Source organism: Octopus bimaculoides, chromosome 3, assembly GCF_046866305.1.
Source record: "Octopus bimaculoides isolate indiv1 chromosome 3, ASM4686630v1, whole genome shotgun sequence".
In the NCBI taxonomy this organism is placed as follows: domain Eukaryota; kingdom Metazoa; phylum Mollusca; class Cephalopoda; order Octopoda; family Octopodidae; genus Octopus; species Octopus bimaculoides.
In genome coordinates, this window is record NC_142930.1 from 69147917 (window position 1) to 69167157 (window position 19241).

At 33.1% G+C, this 19241-nt stretch overlaps 1 protein-coding gene across 4 annotated transcripts in view; it reads left to right on the top strand.

The window, feature by feature from the left end:
* LOC106881720 (lysophosphatidylcholine acyltransferase 1) overlaps positions 1-19241 on the top strand; it is a 125638-nt gene that overhangs the window by 85736 nt on the left and 20661 nt on the right. For all 4 annotated transcript variants that reach the window (XM_089349188.1, XM_052966352.2, XM_052966351.2 and 1 more), the window contains one exon: positions 13429-13602. In XM_089349188.1, coding sequence (XP_089205314.1) covers positions 13429-13602 — 174 coding nt within the window. The remainder of the gene's footprint in view (positions 1-13428; positions 13603-19241) is intronic.

The following is a 19241-nucleotide window of genomic DNA, read 5'->3' on the forward strand; positions in this document are numbered from 1 at the left end:
CCAGTATGAAAACCTCCTGGCAAAGTTTCCTGCCTTTGGGCTTCACCCATATTTCATATGTTAGATTGGAAATTTTCTGACAGACATTACCATCACAGCATATATTAAAGAATTTCTCCCTCCTTAACCAATTTTCAACTACTTTTAGTGTGCCTTAAGTTTGTTATATCCTCTATATACTCTCTTCTTTGACTTACTCTCAATTACTTTCAACCAAAAACACTGCCATGTGCAAGTTACTATTCTTCTTTCTTGAATCATCTCTTGTACAATGACATTATCCATACACTGCTCTTACTACTTTGACTAATCCATAAAAAGTAAATGTAAACATGACACCTCACATCACAATGCTAACTCATCATTAAAATCTATTTGATTCAGTTACCTTCCTTTGTTCCATCATACCCTATTTTGCAATCAAAATCCCTTATTATCCAAACTTTTATCTGCAGAACTGTCTCTCTGAAGCTCCTTGTCTATTCACATTTTCCCTTCAGTTATTAAGGAGAAATTGAAGCTGGACATTGACTGCATCAATCCTAATAATCAGGGAGCAGTTGCAAAAGGCATGGCTGTGTAGTAAGAAGCTTGCTTCTCAACCACATGGTTCCATGTTCAGTCCCACTGTGTAGCACCTTGGGCAAGTGTCTTTAACTATAGCCTTGGGCTGACCAAAGCCTTGTGAGTGGATTTGGTAGATGGAAACCGAAAGAAGATTGTTGTGTGTTCGTTCGTCGTTCGTCGTCGTTTAATGTCCGGTTTTCATGCTAGCATGGGTTGGACAATTTGACTGAGGACTGGTGAAACCAGATGGCTGTGTGTATATGTATGTATGTATGTATGTATGTATGTATGTATGTATGTATCTATGCATATGTTTGTGTCTGTTTGCTCCCCCCCCATTGCTTGAGAACCGATGTTGGTGTGTTTAAATCCCCATAACGTAGCAGTTCAACAAAGGAGACCAATAGAATAAGTATTAGGCTTACAAAGAATAAGTGCTAGGGTCAATTTGTTCAACTAAAACCCTTTAAGGCATGGCCACAGTCTAATGACTGAAACAAGTCAACAGAATTACAGAATAAAATACTTCTAACAGCATGCCTTTTAATACTGATGTGAAGGCCTTGTTTGGAATGCTGACTAGTTAATGCAGCCAGCTCTAGACCTATATGCAGCATATGTTTCTAGTTGCGATGGAAGAATTTGCTTGATATGTACATGACATGCAATCATTCACTGTTAAATGTTTGCTGCAAGAAAGTTTTCCTTTGCTTCTTTTTGTTCTTTGTGCTTTATTTGCTGATCATATTCAGACTTTCCACTTAGACTTCTCCTCTACAGTTCATCTATAATTTGTTGTGAGTTAAGGTCCTTTAGTTCCAGATTATCACTTATCAAATAGTTCTATGCTGAAAAGGTATTCAAACCACGAGTATTTTTTCTTATTAAAGATGTATTGTATTTAAGACTGTGCTATCCAGTATATCCTTCTATTTTAAATATAGCTGGGTGTAATTTAAAGAAGCTTTGGCTACTATTTCTAACAGGTTGAGTGACTGTATATATATAGACACTTTCTTGTTAACTCTTAGGGATAAGACTTATTTGTAAAATCCAGTTCATTGTAAAATTTGATGCCACAGTCAGTTTATGACATTTATTTCTCAGTTTCTCAAGTAATAAATTCTAGATCGATTATTGTCATTTTTACAGATAAAAAATCTTTGTACAAAACTTGTAGCAACTTAAGACTTAACTATTTTATATGTTTATGTGCCATTTTGAAATGGTTGTTAGGGTTAAATAATTTGTGTATATTAATGGTTGTAGGAACAATATTGACTGTGAATAAGATGTGGATCCTTTGACTTATGAGTAGGCCTTTTCCAGCCCATGACAGCTTGGACAGTGGATGTAAAATGAATGATAATGAAATGTTCCAGAAAGCTACATGTGATGCAATTTAACCATAGAATTATGATGTAAAAGTCATGTCTACTAAATTCTTATTTAATTTCAATATTAATTTAAACAAAGGCAATGTATTTCAACAGAAATATGGTAACAATGGGATTAGAATCATTTGATGAAGTCAGTACTCTCAAGTAATTGTCAACGACTGTCTTTGGAGATAATTAGTCTGACTCAAATAAGAAAGTATTTTCTTCATGTAACATACGTGGGTTAAGGTTGAGGTTTTTTGAGGACATCTACTTGCTAATGGTTTGTTTTCTTGTACCTCAGCAGCTCTAGCTCCATCTGTGAAATTAGAAAGTTTTCAGCTAGTTTTATTTTTCTCACAATTTAATATAAATACGGGATTATTGAAGGATGTTAGACAAAAATTAAAATCAAAATTACGGAGATGTACTTGCATAGCAAGTGACATGACTGGGAGTAAGTCATTTTCATTGTAAATTATTTCCATTGCTTTAAAACCTCAAATTGTCTTCTGAATCTACCCTTTTTCTTGCAACTGGCTTGATTGCAGCACAAAGGGAGGGCGGGGGAGAGAGAGAGAGAGATACATTTGTACCTGATGACTCCAGAAGGAATAAGTAAAGATTTTGCTTTTTAGGTTCAATTATTTGATGTTTATCCTCACTCTGTTTCTTTTCTACCTCTATTCTTTGTTTACCTCTTTCTCCCCCTATGTCTGTTTAAGGTGAGTTTTATTTTTAAGTTGTTTGATTAAATCTAAAACTATTTATATTCTCTATGCTGTAATTATGTTATACTATTTAACTATTGAGCCTTGTACATATATTATGAAAAAAATATTGACATTGTGTAAAATTACATAAGATTAGTAAGTTCACCATTTCTGAGCTAAAATACCTTGGGCATTTGCCCTCACATTTTACTAAAATTCAATGCTTGCAATTCAGTTATTAAATACTGAATTCTGTTTAATTAGATATTGCTTAATTCAACTAACTTATGCTCATTGCCTGCCTTTTGCCCAAATTTTATTCTTGGTAATCAATCCAATTACCCATTAATTACCTTTACTAATTTGTTTGAAATTGACTTCTTTGTTTTGAATTTTCTCCATATGAGTTGTTTTGCAATTCATTAAAAAGTTTGGCCATTACAGGTTTATTGAGTTGACATTTTATCTTTCAGATTGCCAGTGTTAACAAAATGCGTGATTAATCTAATCCCTTCTTACCTTTCCAAAAGATTCTTGTATCATAGCAAGAAACCATTAAAAAAAAACATTATTTACCCACAAACCGTTTTTTTTCCTAGAAAATCTACTTAAATAATAATACTAATAAAAGAAAATAGAAAGAACATGCATGATAATCAACATAGCATATCCTGGTGACAACAGGATCAAAGAGAAAGAAGAAAAACTGAACAACTACGATGATTTGAAGTGGGAAATATGAAGGTTGTGGTCAATGAGGAAAGTAGATGTGATACCAATAGTAATTAGTGCACTTGGAAGTATCAGCACTCAACTACCAACATAGCTCAAAAAGGTTGGTACAAATGTAAAGGTAGAACATCTACAAAAATCAGCATTGCTTGGAAATGCAAGAATTCTTTGCAGGGTTCTTGAAGCATGACCAATAAACAAGTGTCACCTTGGTCTGCTGGCTGTGGACAGCTGACACTTTCCATCATACCCAGCAAAATAAGCTGTGAATCTTCATCAAATAATAATAATGATTGCTTCTAATTTAGGTACAAGGCCAGTAATTCGAGGAGAGAATGTTAGTCAATTGCATCCACCCCATGATAATAATGATAAAATCAAGCTGAAACAGATTTTATATAGAACTAGGGAAAAGTGTTGATATAATGACATCCAAGGTGCAGCAGAAATACCTCCCACATTTTAAACTTTCACCTATGTGTTGCTAATGAACTTATGCAAGTGCTGATGATGTTTTCATTTAGCTAATGAACAAAAACTGTAACCCTTTGTTTAAACAACAGTAAAATTAGTTTTCCATAACTGTTGTTTCTTTTTCCTTTTGTCAATCTTTCAAATGTGGGAGGTATTTCTGCCGCACCCTGTATATTGATATAGGAAAAAGTGCTGATATAATGACATGTATTGATATAGGAGAAAGTGCTGATATAATAACATATATTGATTAATGTGTGTTTGTGCATGTATGCATACAGGCCCATTTCCTTTTTTTCTCTGAGAAATTAATATTTATTCCTTCACTTTCTATTGATTCCAAGTGAAATATTGAAGTTCTGAATTCCATATTTTTATCAAATTATGATATATATATATACACTAATTATCAAATCATTCTATTTTAAATTCTATGATATTCTGGTTAAGTTGTCTGAAAAACAGTGGTGTGCTTTAATTAATTGTTGGTTTCTATATGTTAATATGTTTGGATTTGTCATCCTAATTAACAACCATTATTTGTTATTTCTCTAGTACACAATTTATAATTATTCTAATTGTGATTTTGAAAAGCATAATACAACAAAAGGTATTATTCCATTTAATTTTGCATTATTTGTTTGGAATAACTAGATATCAACATTGAATATTCAGGAAGATTCTTCCTATATCAACCAAAAGAAAAATAAAGCAAACAAAAAGACTAATCTTTCTATTTAAAATATATGTTAATTAATTAAGGTTGTAATAATATGCCATATGGTTAATTAGGTAAAAAAAAATGCAGCATAACCAGAGCCAAATGGCTGTAGCTAGTAAAAGAATACTGGAAATATTCTAAATTCAATATTAGGCTTTTTTAACCAAAGATTATGAGTTTTTTTTAACAAACCCTTAAGCATTCAGATTACTCTGTCAAATGTAATGCTTATTTATTCACATTGTTTTGAATTAATCAAACATTGTCTTGTTGCTTCAAGATTCCAATGATGTGGCTGTTTATTTATTTTAGAATGATGTTGTAGGATAGGTATGAGAGGCCAGATCTGATCAGTTTGAACACAAAACAGGTAGAATATTTGGTCCAGATATGGTCAGTTTAAATGCTAAAGAGTTAAACCAAACTTTCAGATGCCCAAAATGCAAAGGGTCACATGTTTGTTGAACAGCCAGCCATATATTCTTTTCTGTATTTCATGATGATCAGAAATGCTGATTTTAAATTAAATACTTTCTGAGTAGTATTTAATGTTGGTTTTAAAATATTTATTTTCACTGAAATATATATATATATATATATATATATATATATATATATATATATATATATATTATGCCTAATCAACCATATGCTTTTGACTGTATAATTACAACTTCAACCTGTTTATCTTATTTAAAACACTCCTTCATTCCAGACACACATATAACCAATTAATTCATAGTGCACTATGTAGCATTTTTTTCTTTTTGTGGCAGTGCTGGGGGTGGATAATTGTAAATGTAAGCTATATCTTTTTTGATAAACATGCAGTTATAGCTTTGCTGTGAAAAGTAAACTAGTGGTTACACCACTAGCTTTATCTCTTTGTGGGTAGAAAAATAAGAGTGATCTAACTAGTTTTTAGTCTTTTTAGCCCTTCCGCAGAAAAAGAATATGCATTTGTGAGGAGATTAGTAACTTAATAACCATTTATAGTGTAGACAATCTAGGTTTCTATTAAACTTACCTGTTTAATTTGCATAACAGTGTCTGTGCTGACAGGGTAGATTAATTCATTCACTCCTAAAGTACTACACTGTTTTTTGTTGTTTCTTTTGAGGGATGGGTATAATTTTAAACGTAAAATATACCTTTTTAATAAACACAATTTTAACATCACTGAAAAGTAAATTAAATGGCTAAACCATAAGTTTTACCTCTCTGTGGGCAGAAAAAATGAGAACAATCTGACAAGTCTTACTTTTTTGCACTATAAATAGCTGTAAGTTATTAGTTTCTTTTGAACAAAGATAGATATTCTTTCTCTAGGGGCAGCATAAGAAAACCAAAAAAACTAACTAGATCAGTTCCACTTTGTTTACTTTTCACAGCAAATCTATATTTGTATGTTTATTGAAAAGATATATGCTACATTTCAAATTATACATGTACAAAACATATTTACTAACTTCTTTATATAAATATATGAATATACCTTTTGGTCTCTATTTTAGTTGAATTTCTTCTAAGATTGTCTTTTATCTGAAACTTTATTTTTCTAATAAAGAATTCTCTTTACAGTTCAATACTATTTAAAAAATACCTTCCTCATCTGCATGATTCATGCATTCAGTTTTATCACATCTAGAGAATTGTAGTATGCCATTGATCTCTTCTTTCTCATTTCCTCTCTGTGTGTTTTATTTTCTCTTTTCATCTTATTTCTACACTTATTTTCTTACCTAGTCTAATCATAATTATTTTACTATTTCATACTTACTGTTAGGTTGCAGTGCTTGAAACTAACTTAATGTTAAGTTTTATTGTAAAAATTGTAAGCCATTACATCTCAGCATATTCACTCTGATTTTGGCATGAAGTTACCTTAATGTCAATCGACTATGTTTCCTTTTTGCTTACTAAACAGCTCTGTACCAAAAGAAATAGCTATTGTTATTCTGTTGGTGTATATCTTGTTTACATGTAACTAAATACAAGGTGGACATACTGGCTTCTTTCTTAAAGATTATTAGCAGTTAGTATAAGCAGAACATAACTTATATTCCAGAGTGGTATTAAATCAATTCAAGTTGTCTACATTGAGCTTAGAAAATGCTGTGAAAGTCCCACAATTAAGTTACATTACTCAACTAATATGGAAAGATAGTTGGAATGCCATAATTATAAAGATATATATCAGGTTGGTGCAAAAATATGTGTATTTTTTAACTATTTAAAACAATATATCTCAGCTTAAAATCAGTGTTATTTATCAGGATATTAACCATTAGAGTCTACAAAATTTTCCAACAAAAAGCAAATCTATTATAAAATTCTGGAGTCCTGAAGCCATTGAATTCTTCTAAATATTTTGGGCAGCTGTTTGGTTGTTAAAGACTTTTCTGTTGCAGGAAAATACTGAGATGCTTGAAAAAATGGTCATCACTTGAAGCAAGACCAGGGAATTAAGTTGGATAAGTCAGGATTTCATAGGCCATTTCATTCAGTTTCTGCAGAGCTGTTTCTGAAACATGTGGTCAGGTGTGGTCTGTAGTCACAGATTATGGCAATCTTCCTCATTTTCAAGGGTCTCATCTGCGAAATATTGGAATCAGTGTTGAAGTATGCATTTGTTGACAGTCCCCTAGCCAAATGTTTGGTTGATATTGCAAGCAGTTTCCATTTCTTTGCATTCCATTCTGAACTCAAGCAGTAAAATCCAGCTTAATTCCTTGATCTCACTCCAAATGATAGCCACTTTTTCAAGCATCTCAGTATCTTCCTTCAAAAGAAGGTCTTCAACAATTAGCTTTTCTTCCTACTTTAATTTAACAAACATAGTCAATGAAAATGGAACATAAATTAACATAAATACACTGAAATCTAGGATTCAAAATAGTATATAACAAAAGTTTATTGCAAAACATAAATCAAAATTTTAAGTAACAGAAACCTCAATTATTTTCACACCAACCTGATACTAAAAAATAATTGTCATTGATCTCTCTGATCAGCCAAGAAAATTATCTATTAATTGCAATGCTTTTATAGCCTGACATTTAAAAACAAATCTTTAATTTATAGCCTGTAAAGCCTAACTATAATTTTAAAAAATCCTGGATAGGAAATAATAGATCTTATTGTTATGAATGAGGTATAAGGGAATCCAAAGCTGATGCCAAAAGGTGAAATTTATCTTAATTCATGTAATAGTATCTACCTAGTTATGTAATTTACAAGGTTTTGATATTTATGTTTAACTCATTTTGTATGTTTGACTTCACTCTTGATAAGTTTAGCTGTCTTGTGTGTGTGAATGTGTCTTGTTCTTAGCTTGAAAAATGGTAAAATAAATTATTATTTCAATCAGGAAACCCTGGGTAGCTGTAGTGAAGATTTGTGTTTTTGTTATAACATAAAAAAATATATATATATATATATATATATATATATATATATATATATATATATATACACGCACACACGCACACACGCACACACACACACACACACACACACACACACACACACACACACACACACACAGAGGGTGGCCCAGGAGTAAATTTGCCGTAACTATTGCTGAAGGTTACAAATAAATAGAACAGAAATTTTTATTACACAAGGTTACAGCAAATGTTCAAAATGTAAACCATTATTTGCAATACAGAATGACATCTGAGCACCTGATTTTTTGAGTACTTCCCAGTGAAAGAAATCCAGAGGGCTGATATCTGGGAACCTTGCAGGCCATTTCACAGGTCTATAGTGGCCTATCCATCTGCCCGGAAAAGGTCCATCAAGCCAGTTTCGAACAGGCAGACCATAATGAGCAGGGGCACCATCCTGCTGAAAGTACAAATCAGCATAAGCTTCATGTTGAGACGCTATAGGCCACATCTTTTCATTTAACAATATTTAGATATGATTCAGCCATCACTATGCTATCAAAGAAAAAAGGAAGAGCAATTAGCAATATTTAATAAATTCAATAGGGTTCAGCTACTTCTGGGCCACCCTGTATATATATATATGCACACACACATACACATACTTGTTGTCAGGGTTTCTAATGTATTTGTATTTTTAAATGTGTGCTGATGGTAGTGTTATTTATATGTATAATTTGAATATTTATAGGTTTTAACTTCTAGAATACATAGTTTTGTTAAATGTATTTCCCCTTTTTTAATTGAATAACTAAAATACATATAATGTAAATAATAACCAGATCAATATTTTAATTTTGACAATGTCCTTTCTAACCACTTTTATTTTGCTTTTTGTAGAATTGTGTTCTTTTCTTTCTTTGTGAAAGGTTAATTTTCAGATTTGAAATGATAAAGTTCAGTAAAATGGTCCATTTTTATGCTCAAACTGGACAGTTAAAACAATTTCCTTCCATTTCATGTTCATGCATTTCATGCACAAGGAAACAGAAATTACATAATCAACTTCATTAGCTTACAGTTGTTTCTATTATAAGGTGATGCGCAAGCACTGTAAGCTAATGGAATTGATTATGTAATTCCTGTTCCTATGTTGCTCCATGGATTAGTATACAAATACATGTGTGTGTGTGCATGTGTGCATGTATATATATATATATATATATGAAAGAGAGATAAGACATAGCACCTTTAGGTAGAGAAAAGAAGAGAGCAGATTTCTTTACAGGAGTCAAATCTTTTATTTGTTGCTTGTTGGGCTACTACATTACTGATTACATCAAAGAAGTTTGCATATTGTGTCATATTAGCACCTATAAATAGTTATACTGGTATAAGCAGTACAACTTCATCCCATATCACACTGAAATTCAATGTTCAGGACTGGAGCAAATTCCAAGAACATGAATAGTAATCAGATGAAATGGCTGTTATTGTGAAGACGTTTGCCCTACTGTCAATGTAAATTTGATAGATGACAGCTTTGCAGAAGCCTGTTATTTATATTATATTATATATATATATATATATTATCGCCGTTGTTTAACGTCTGCTTTCCATGCTGGCATGTTTTGGACAGTTTGACTGAGGGATGGCGAGCCAGAAGGCTGCACCAGGCTCCAATCTTATCTGGCAAAGTTTATACAGCTGGATGCCCAATATATACATACAAACATACATACACACACACACACACACGTATATATATATATATATATATATATATATATATATATATATATATATATATATATATATATATATATATACATACAAACATACATACAAACATACAGTGGTGGAATATATACAACCTGCATGGATGTTTGTTTGTCACTGCTTTGCAACCAGTGTCTGTTTGTTTATACAAATAAATATCTGGCTTTGATTGACAAAACCCATCAAAGCAGTACCCCAGCATGGCCAGAGTCCAATTATTGAATCAAGTAAAGTGAAAAAGAATAGGATGTTTATCAGCACAGTCTAAGATAAAATAATGAAAAAAATAGTGAGAAAAGTATCCCATGTATGAGAGTTGCATCAGATACCCTTTATATGTTAGAGATATGATAGTGCTGTTTGCTTATTCCACAAAGAAGATTATTGACGTTAATTCAACAGTGAGAATTGACAGAATTCTCTTAGTGTAATTGGTAAGAAGGTCTCCCAACATATGCCACATACATGCTTCGGCCCCTGGGACAGTGGGGTCTGTTCTTGTTCTTGTCTTAAAGTGTTTTCATAAACATCTTATGTATAATTTATATTTAAAATCTTTGTAGTATTTTGTGTATACACATACACACATGTATGTTTGTGTAATTTCTGTATACATTTTTACCTGTATTTTTTCCTGTCAGTTCTTTAATCCAAAATATCTGATGGTTTGCCATTACTTGGTTCTGGAATTGTTTTAACTATCGTTATAAAAACTAGTTACTTACCTCAGTTGTTTCACATTTTACATTTAATTTAAAAAGTATCAGAGGAAAGTGACATACATATTTGAGTTAAAATTCAGGTTATTGTTTTTCCTTTTTATTCTTAGGAAATTTCAAGAATGATAGAAACTTTATGAAGTAACTGTTAAGCAATTGAATGTAAATGATATCAGATCTTATAAGAACCAATTTGAGACAAAAGAGCAACAGACAGGCTGTAATCCTGTTGTTCTTTTCCATCTATAATTGGTGCTTATATGTTTAATATCAATAGAAACGTTGCTGTAAAAACAATTCAATGTTTATGTTTGGTATTGAAGAACTGCAAAAACTCTAATTATGTTTAACTGTTTACAGATTCAATTTCTGTTTGTTTTAATGTTAGCCGTACTCAAACAATGGTAAAGTTTGATTTATTCAGTTTGTACACAATTATTTTATTGTTGTCTTTTATACATCTTGCTGTGATTAAATATAATTTATGCCGCTTTGCATTTTATTCTGATATTTTTTTTGTTACTCTTTCATTTTTATCAGAAACTAATATGACTGAATATATATTTTTGTAAATGTCTTCTTGTTTAGAATTTAAACAATAGTTTGAATAGAATAGAAATATTTAAGTTGAATATAATTATTAAATTTCATGAAAGAGAATTTTATTCTATTTGGAATTTAATTTATATTACATCAAATATGTTCAGCAACTAGATTTTTGTTTTCCTTTTGTTAGTGTTTGTTGATGTAATTATCACTATCGTCATACTAGCCTTTTCATAAGTCTAATATCTTTTTTAATTTGCTCATTAATATAGGTTGGGTACTTCTTTACATATTGACAGTGGTTATTATAATGCTGGTGATATGATATAATATGCCAACTGATTAGAAAATATTTTAAAATAAATTACATTTATTACATTTTAATTAATGAATTTAATTACAGCATTTAATTTCTGCAAATATTTTATATGTTTTTAATGAGTGTTTCCTATTTTCACAAATACTTGTATTTTAATGAACTTTATTCATCAGTTGGTTGTCTGGAGTCTATGGCTATATAGATGACCAATTTTTCTGACAATATAAACAGCTAGTTCTTAGGATAGCTTACAACAGATTACACACCTGCTTTTTCATGGACTTTCTCTGCCATGTCCATTTTTTTCGTCATAATCTAGTATCTTGTTCCACTCTCACAATTTTAATATTCCTTGCATTTGATCTCTAAGTCTATCTACAACGGAGATATTCAAATGTAAAGGAAACCCAAAACAAGTAACAGCAACATCATTACCTAAGCAACAGTAGTTCACTCTACCATGGAGGCAACATAAATCTTTGTGTGTGTATGTATATGTACGCATTACTGTATTCTCTCTGTGAGTATGCTTGTTGATATTAGTGTTTTCCTATAGTATGGTTTCAATATTTAGGAAGTTTTTTTAAAATCATAAGATGAAAAGAAATTAGTGGTTGTCCTAATTATGGATTCAATCATATTTGATTGGTCTATGCACTCCATATTTTGTAGTGTGGGTTAACTACTGACTGACATAGAAAATAAGTTAATAGTTAAATCAGTCTTAAAAGTACTGGTATGTAATAATAAAAGAGGACACAATGGTTATAAGTTACAATCTTGATTGCAAAATTCAAACCTAGTCACATATTTTCTATCTTGTAAGTACAGCACATTTCTTGGATTAGTTTTCCAAGCTAATGCAGTAGAGCAGTTTGTAACAAGATGATCAAGCTGTTAAAAAATGGTTTAATCTATATGCAAATGTTTGATTTACAATTTTTCTTAGTTAATCCAAATTGAAATACAATATGATCTATTAAAGTTTTGATTTATATTAATATCTGTGTTAAAGTGAATTTAACGGATTTGAGAGTCAGAAGAATTTTTTTTAGCATGATATTAATGTTGCCTGCTATCGTTGCTTTGAGATCTCAGTTACTATTCTTTGTTCTCAATATTTTATAAAGATTTAGGTTAATCTGCTATAGACAGGCATCAGTTTGAGATAATCCATTCTCTTTTTGTTTGGTTATAGTCCTGTTTGTCACAAGAGTAATCATTGAAGAGTTGATGTTAGGTCAGCTAGAGCTGTTTTTTTTTTTTCCATCTATTAATCAAAGACTCCTTTTATTTTCTTGTAAGAAAGGCTAATCTATTATAAAGAGACATCAATTTCTCTTTAGCTTTTTTCATATTGTTCTGTTAGTCACTAGAGGAATCTTTGAAGAGTTAATGTTAGGTCAGCTTAAGCCTTTTTTTTTTTTTTAAAAAAAAGACTCTATTAATGTACTTGTAATTATAGATTATTTATAAACTTTATTTAGCCTATGCTACTAAGTTACGTGCATAAAACATTTTGGTTCCCAAAGGATCAAAATTCCTGTCCTATCCAGCCTCACATATGGGACAAGGAAAATTTAACCAACATTAATTTTTATAAATGGGTATCTTATATAGAAATATCCATTCTGACATAAGCTGTTTGAGGCAAACAGTAAAAGTTAAATACTGTGCTTTGAGTTTGTGGCTTTTGAAATTCTAGTCTTGTTTCTTAACTTTGCTTTCAGTTCTTTCTATCTCTATTTCTCTGTCTCTCACAATGAATGAGAAGGTGATTTGTTCAGCATATCTTAGCAACTGCTAACTTTTTCATGGTGTAGTTTCTGATGTTAATTTAGGAACAGTGCAGACATATTAAACTAACTGATTTAGCATGAGCTCTTTTCTGTAATGAGTATTCTGCTTTAATGTAATATCATACAGGACAAGGTATTAAAACAAGTTTTACTTTTGAATTATGTTCAATATTATATTGTTTTCTATTTTTTTGATATATATATATATGTATGTGTGTGTGTGTGTGTGTGTGTGTGTGTGAGTGTGTGTGAAATAGATTAGCTTCTATGTGTACTATTTGAAATTTTCAGAACTGATCCAGTTCACTCAGCCAGTATTTGTATCTCGAGAAGACCCTAATTCCCGACTTAATACAATCAAAGAAATCAACAAGAGAGCTCATTCAAAAGGAGCATGGCCACAAATTGTTATTTTTCCTGAAGGGACATGCACCAACAGATCTTGTTTGATAGGGTTTAAGCCAGGTGAGGTTATGAAATATTATTAGTAGCTTTATATTATTGAAACCAATCCTTTTAATTACATACTCATTAACACTTTTGTTTTAGTAATCATTTATTGTCACATTGCAGTATAGTATTATAATATTCTCATTATCTTTCAATTATTTTATATCAGTTAAATTATGATTCTACTGAATGGTTAACTATAATTAATCTAGAAAAACATTGGATCAGACTCTTAGGCATATTGACAGAATCTGTTCACTTTAGTCTGTACACACTTTTTTTCCAGATTTTTAAAGCTTAAAATTTGGAGTGTGCATTACACACAAGAATTAATTGTTATCCCATTTTTTCATGGCCAAGTACTTGACTTTCTTGGGATGGTTTGACCAGGAGTAACATCAGTTCCCCAAGCTTTAGGTTGGGGAATGGATGACAGATGTTTTTTTTATTATATAAGCTAAATGTTTTACAAGTATGTATTAAAGGTGTAAATTTTACCCTTTTAGTGCAAATTTTGATATATAGTGCATGATATTCACAAAGAATAGTCACCAAACACAGCCACTCTTATCAGAGGTCATATTAACTAGTGTGTACCTAAACTATGATGATCATGATCATGATCATCATCATCCTTTTTATGTTTAGTTCTTATTTAGAACTCTTACTGACCTCTTAGATAACCATGGAGCCACATCTTATTCGTACACTTCATATTTGGCATAGTTTCTATAATTGGATGTCCTTCTTAATACTAACCATTTCACACAGTGTACTGGATGCATTTTATTGCGATACCAGTATTAGTAAGTTGTCTTGTTACCCATTAAAGAATCGTCCCAGTATGATGGGGGAAAACGCAGTGATAGGACTGAGAAAGTAATACAGGAAGTTGTTACAGAAGAGAGATAGCAGCTACATGTAACTTATTGGTAAAGGGACTGAATTAAATAAAAGTGTGAGTAGTGTATTGGGGGAATAAGAATGATGGTGGAGAACCAGTGCAATGGAAGAAGCAAAATATGGAGAGATCTGAAACCATCTCTCATTACACAGGTGTTGTGATTGGAGAAAGTAGTGTGATAAAGGTGGTGGTATGTGGAGATTGATTATGAATAGATGCAGTGTACTATCTCATTACACAGGCAGTATGGAAAGAGAATGACAAATGAGAGGGTAACAAAGATGAGAGAGTAAATGGCAATTTAACAGGAACTTTTTGATACGTGGTATCAAAAAGTTCCCGGACTAGTTATGTTTAATAGAAAATAACTTATTTACCCAAGTTTTAACATCATCTCCTTTGAAATAGTTACTTTCCACAGCAATACACTAGTCCTAGCATTCCTATCACTTTTGGAATCTGGCTTGGAAGTCATTTTTCTGTGACTTGCTCTGGATATTGACAACAGCAACCTTTGAGCTGCATTGTTATTTGGGGGAAGAGATAGAAGTCCGCAGATTTAATCTGGTGACTAGGGTGGGTGCAGAAGCAATATCATGTTGTTTTGGACAAGAAATTCACGAGTGAGGAGAACTCAGTGACAGGGTGCTCTGTCATCATGAAGAGTCTAATTCTTCACGCTCCACAGATCCAGTCACTTTCACCAAATGTCCTCCCTCAAATGCTTCAAAACATCACAGTAGGACCCTTGATTGACAGTATGGCTCTGGGGGATGAATTTTAGATGCATAATACCGCAGATGTTGAAAAAAATGAGAAGCATACTCTTGATTGAACTACGGTTGCAGAGGTGAAGGCATCTTCTATTGTGACAGCTGCTGCTTTATCTCAGGGTCATACCTGTAGACCCAATCCTCATCACTGGTGATCATCCTTGACATGAAGGATGGGTCATCAGTGGCACACTGACGGAGATCTTGAAAGACTTTGATGCAATGTTTTTTCTGCTCAGTGGTCAGCAGGTGGGGGACAAACTTGGCAGAGACACACTGCATGTTCAATCCAGACAGTAGGATTGCCTGCACACACCCATACAAAAGACCAACAACATCAGCAATGTTGTTGATTGTCCTCCAATGATCCTCATACACAAACTGATGAATTTTCTCCACATTTTTGCGGGTGCTGCTTGTGGCAGGTCTTCCAGATAGCACATCATCTTCCAGGGATGTTCTGCTTTTGAAGAACTCGTGCCACTTGAAACTTTGCATATGACCCATTGCCTCATCAACGTAAGCTTGTCAAAGCATGCTCAATGTCTCTGTAGAAGACTTCCCAAGTTTAACACAAGATTTCACGTTGGCTCTTTGTTCCAACTTCCTGTCCATGACAAAAATAAGACTTCAGCATACATGCGATTACAAAAACACAAATTTCCACAGTAAACATAACGATGTCACTTGGCACACTGCCTCATGAAGGTCACTGCTAGCTCTCACTGCATATGCAACTGTATGCTGCCATCTATTGATGCACAATAGAACTAGTCTAGGAACTGTTCAATGTCTGTTATGCCATGCTTGCACAAGTGAGTAGCTCTTTTCTAGCACTATGTGTTGTCAGCCATTGTAGGTATTCACCATCTCCTTGAAATTCAGCCTCTTAAGATCAGTCTTCACTAATTCATCCCATGTCCTATAGGTCTCTTCCTTCCACATGTTCTATCCACTTTGACTCCTTAGCACTTCTTTACATAACTGACTTCCTCCACATACATACCTCTACCAGTAGTCGTCTCTTTTGCGCACTACATTTGATTCCTTTTTATATCCATCTTTTCTCTCAGCTCACTTCTATTTCATTGCTCATACACACATCCATGGTATCATACTTGCATCATTTCTTTCTAGTCTTTAGCAAATCCACTGCATTCAAAGCCCATGTCTTGCTCACCATATAGCATCATACAATATTGCTCTTCACTGAGAGGGAGAGAATCCCTTTGTAACCAGTAATGATAATAGCTCTCTAAATATTTCCACCCTGTTCTTACTTTGGCAATTATGCATTCAGAACATCCACTTTCACTTCTAATTATATTTTCTAGGCCACAAGAAGCTACCAATTTATTACTAGGGAGTCATTTGGGTATTTGAAAGAATCTATTTCACATCTACTCACTACTGACTTTCTTTGTGCATCTGCTGCATTCTAAGTCTACTTTCTTTGTCAGCTGTATCTCTCGTGTGTCCATAGTTTTTCTGAGTACATAGCATGGAATTTCTACCTACTCATTTCCTGCTTATCAAGCATGACCAATCCACTGAGGGTAGCAGGGTTCCGCCTTCTTACTAAAACTTTAGCTTTTGCTGAGTTTACTTTGAGGCTTTTTGATTCTTGCCAGGAATTTTGTTCATAAATCTACAGATCTAGTTTTATGAACTAGGAATTCATTTGAACAGTTGATCTCAAATTTTTCTGTTATGGACTGGGAGGCTATAATAAGCAGGAGGGCCTAAGAACTGAGCCCTAATGGGATCCTGTGAACATGCTAAATTTGACACTAAATTCATTGTTAATTCTCACCTTGCTGGCTACACATCTGTACTTGAAAAAATTTGTTCATATTTTAATATAAAGTAATCAGAAAATAAAATTGTTATTTGGCAAAAAATACAAAAATGACCATCCCAAATATAACAATAAAAATTGATATTGCTATTAATACACTGCTGTTATCTAGACAGAAATTCATACAAAGTTGTGTGTAATTTGGTACACTAAATAGATGCTGTTGTTAGCATTGTTAGTGTCAACACAATTTATGTCCCATAATATTAGATTTGCAATTGTTGTTGGCACTCCGCCGCTTACGACATCGAGGGTTCCAGTTGATCCGATCAACGGAACAGTCTGCTCATGAAATTAACGTGCAAGTGGCTGAGCACTCCACAGACACATGTACTCTTAACGTAGTTCTTGGGGATATTCAGCGTGACACAGTGTGACAAGGCTGACCCTTTGAATTACAGGCACAACAGAAACAGGAAGAAAGAGTGAGAGAAAGTTGTGGTGAAAGATTACAGCAGGGTTCGCCACCATCCCCTGCCGGAGCCTCGTGGAGCTTTAGGTGTTTTCGCTCAATAAACACTCACAACGCCCGGTCTGGGAATAGAAACCACAATCTTATGACCGCTAGTCCGCTGCTCTAACTACTGGGCCATTGCGCCTCCACAGATTTGCAATAAACCAGTAACAAAATATTAGAGTGGTTTAAAATGTTTTAATAGAATGTGAACTTCATCAATGCACAAATAACAAAACAGTGATGTAATGCTACAAAATTAAGCACAGTTCATTATTGTCAGTTTCAGTCAGATTTTCCATTTGCTAAATTCAGTTAAAACTTAGGACATTTACTTTCAGTTTGTGTGCATAGCTTAGAAATTTAACAGTTCATATTTCAAAAACTGGTGATTCACCTCTGAAACCATGGATATTTAATTCACTATTTTCTGTGGTGAAGACAGACTCCAAGACCTCATTGTCTATGTTGTCAGTGTAATATATATCTTAGTTATGTTGATGTTGTCATCATTTACTGAGTCTTCAACTTGTTCCTCAAAAAGAATGTCCCTTTCACTGCTATTCTGAGCATTTGTGATGCAGCTTTCTTTGAAAGACCTCACTAGAATGGTTCTATATTTAAGAGATGAGAAATTATGTACATTATTTACATTTGGTGGATATTTGTCCTTATTTTGTTTGTTGTTAACACAACATTTCGGCTGATATACACTCCGGCCTTCATCAGGTGTCTTGGTGAAATTTTAAACCTGGGTTCTCATTCTTTCGATGTTGTTATTATTATTATTATTATTGTTGTTGTTGAGGTCACGGCCTGGAATTGAACTTGGAATCTTGGGGTTAGTAGCCCGCGCTCTTAACCACTAAGCCATATGTCCATGGGCAATTATGGAGTGTTTTCTTAGGGATTATAAATCTAATATTTTCCTATCCTTTCTTAATACCGGTTCCCATATGCTATTCATATCTGCACTTGGTCTGCTTAGGAGGTTGTTGTGTCCTAGCATTTGTGCTGCTTCTTTTAGTTTTCATATTTTTCAGTGGTGTTCTTTGTCTATTATTTTAACTTCATTCCACAGGGGGAGGTGGTCTCCATTTTTCCATACACGATCAGCTGTACCCAATTTTTCAATATCTCCTCATGTCACAGCTCTGCGATGTTCCTCTACCTTTATTTTGAGGGGGCGGCATGTTTTGCCTTTGTATAACCTACCACAGCTGCATGGGATGGAGTACATGCAGTTTTTGGTCATATTCTCTTCTAGTGCTGGTTTTACCTGAAGGAGATATTTGCGAAGTGTTGTATTACTCTTGAATACTGTCCTGATGTCATCCCTGTGTGATGAAGTTAAAATAATAGACAGAGAACACCACTGGAAAATACGAAAACTAAAAGAAGCAGCACATATGCTAGGACACAACAACCTCCTAAGCAGACCGAATGCAGATATGAATAGCATATGGGAACCGGTATTAAGGAAGGACAGGAAAGTATTAGATTTATAAGCCCTAAAATTCACTCCATAATTGCCCACGGGCATATAGCATAGTGGTTAAGAGCGCGGGCTACTAACTCCAAGATTCCAAGTTCGATTTCAGGTAGTAATAATAGTAATAATAATAACAATAATAATAATAACATTGAAAAATACCTTAGGAATGA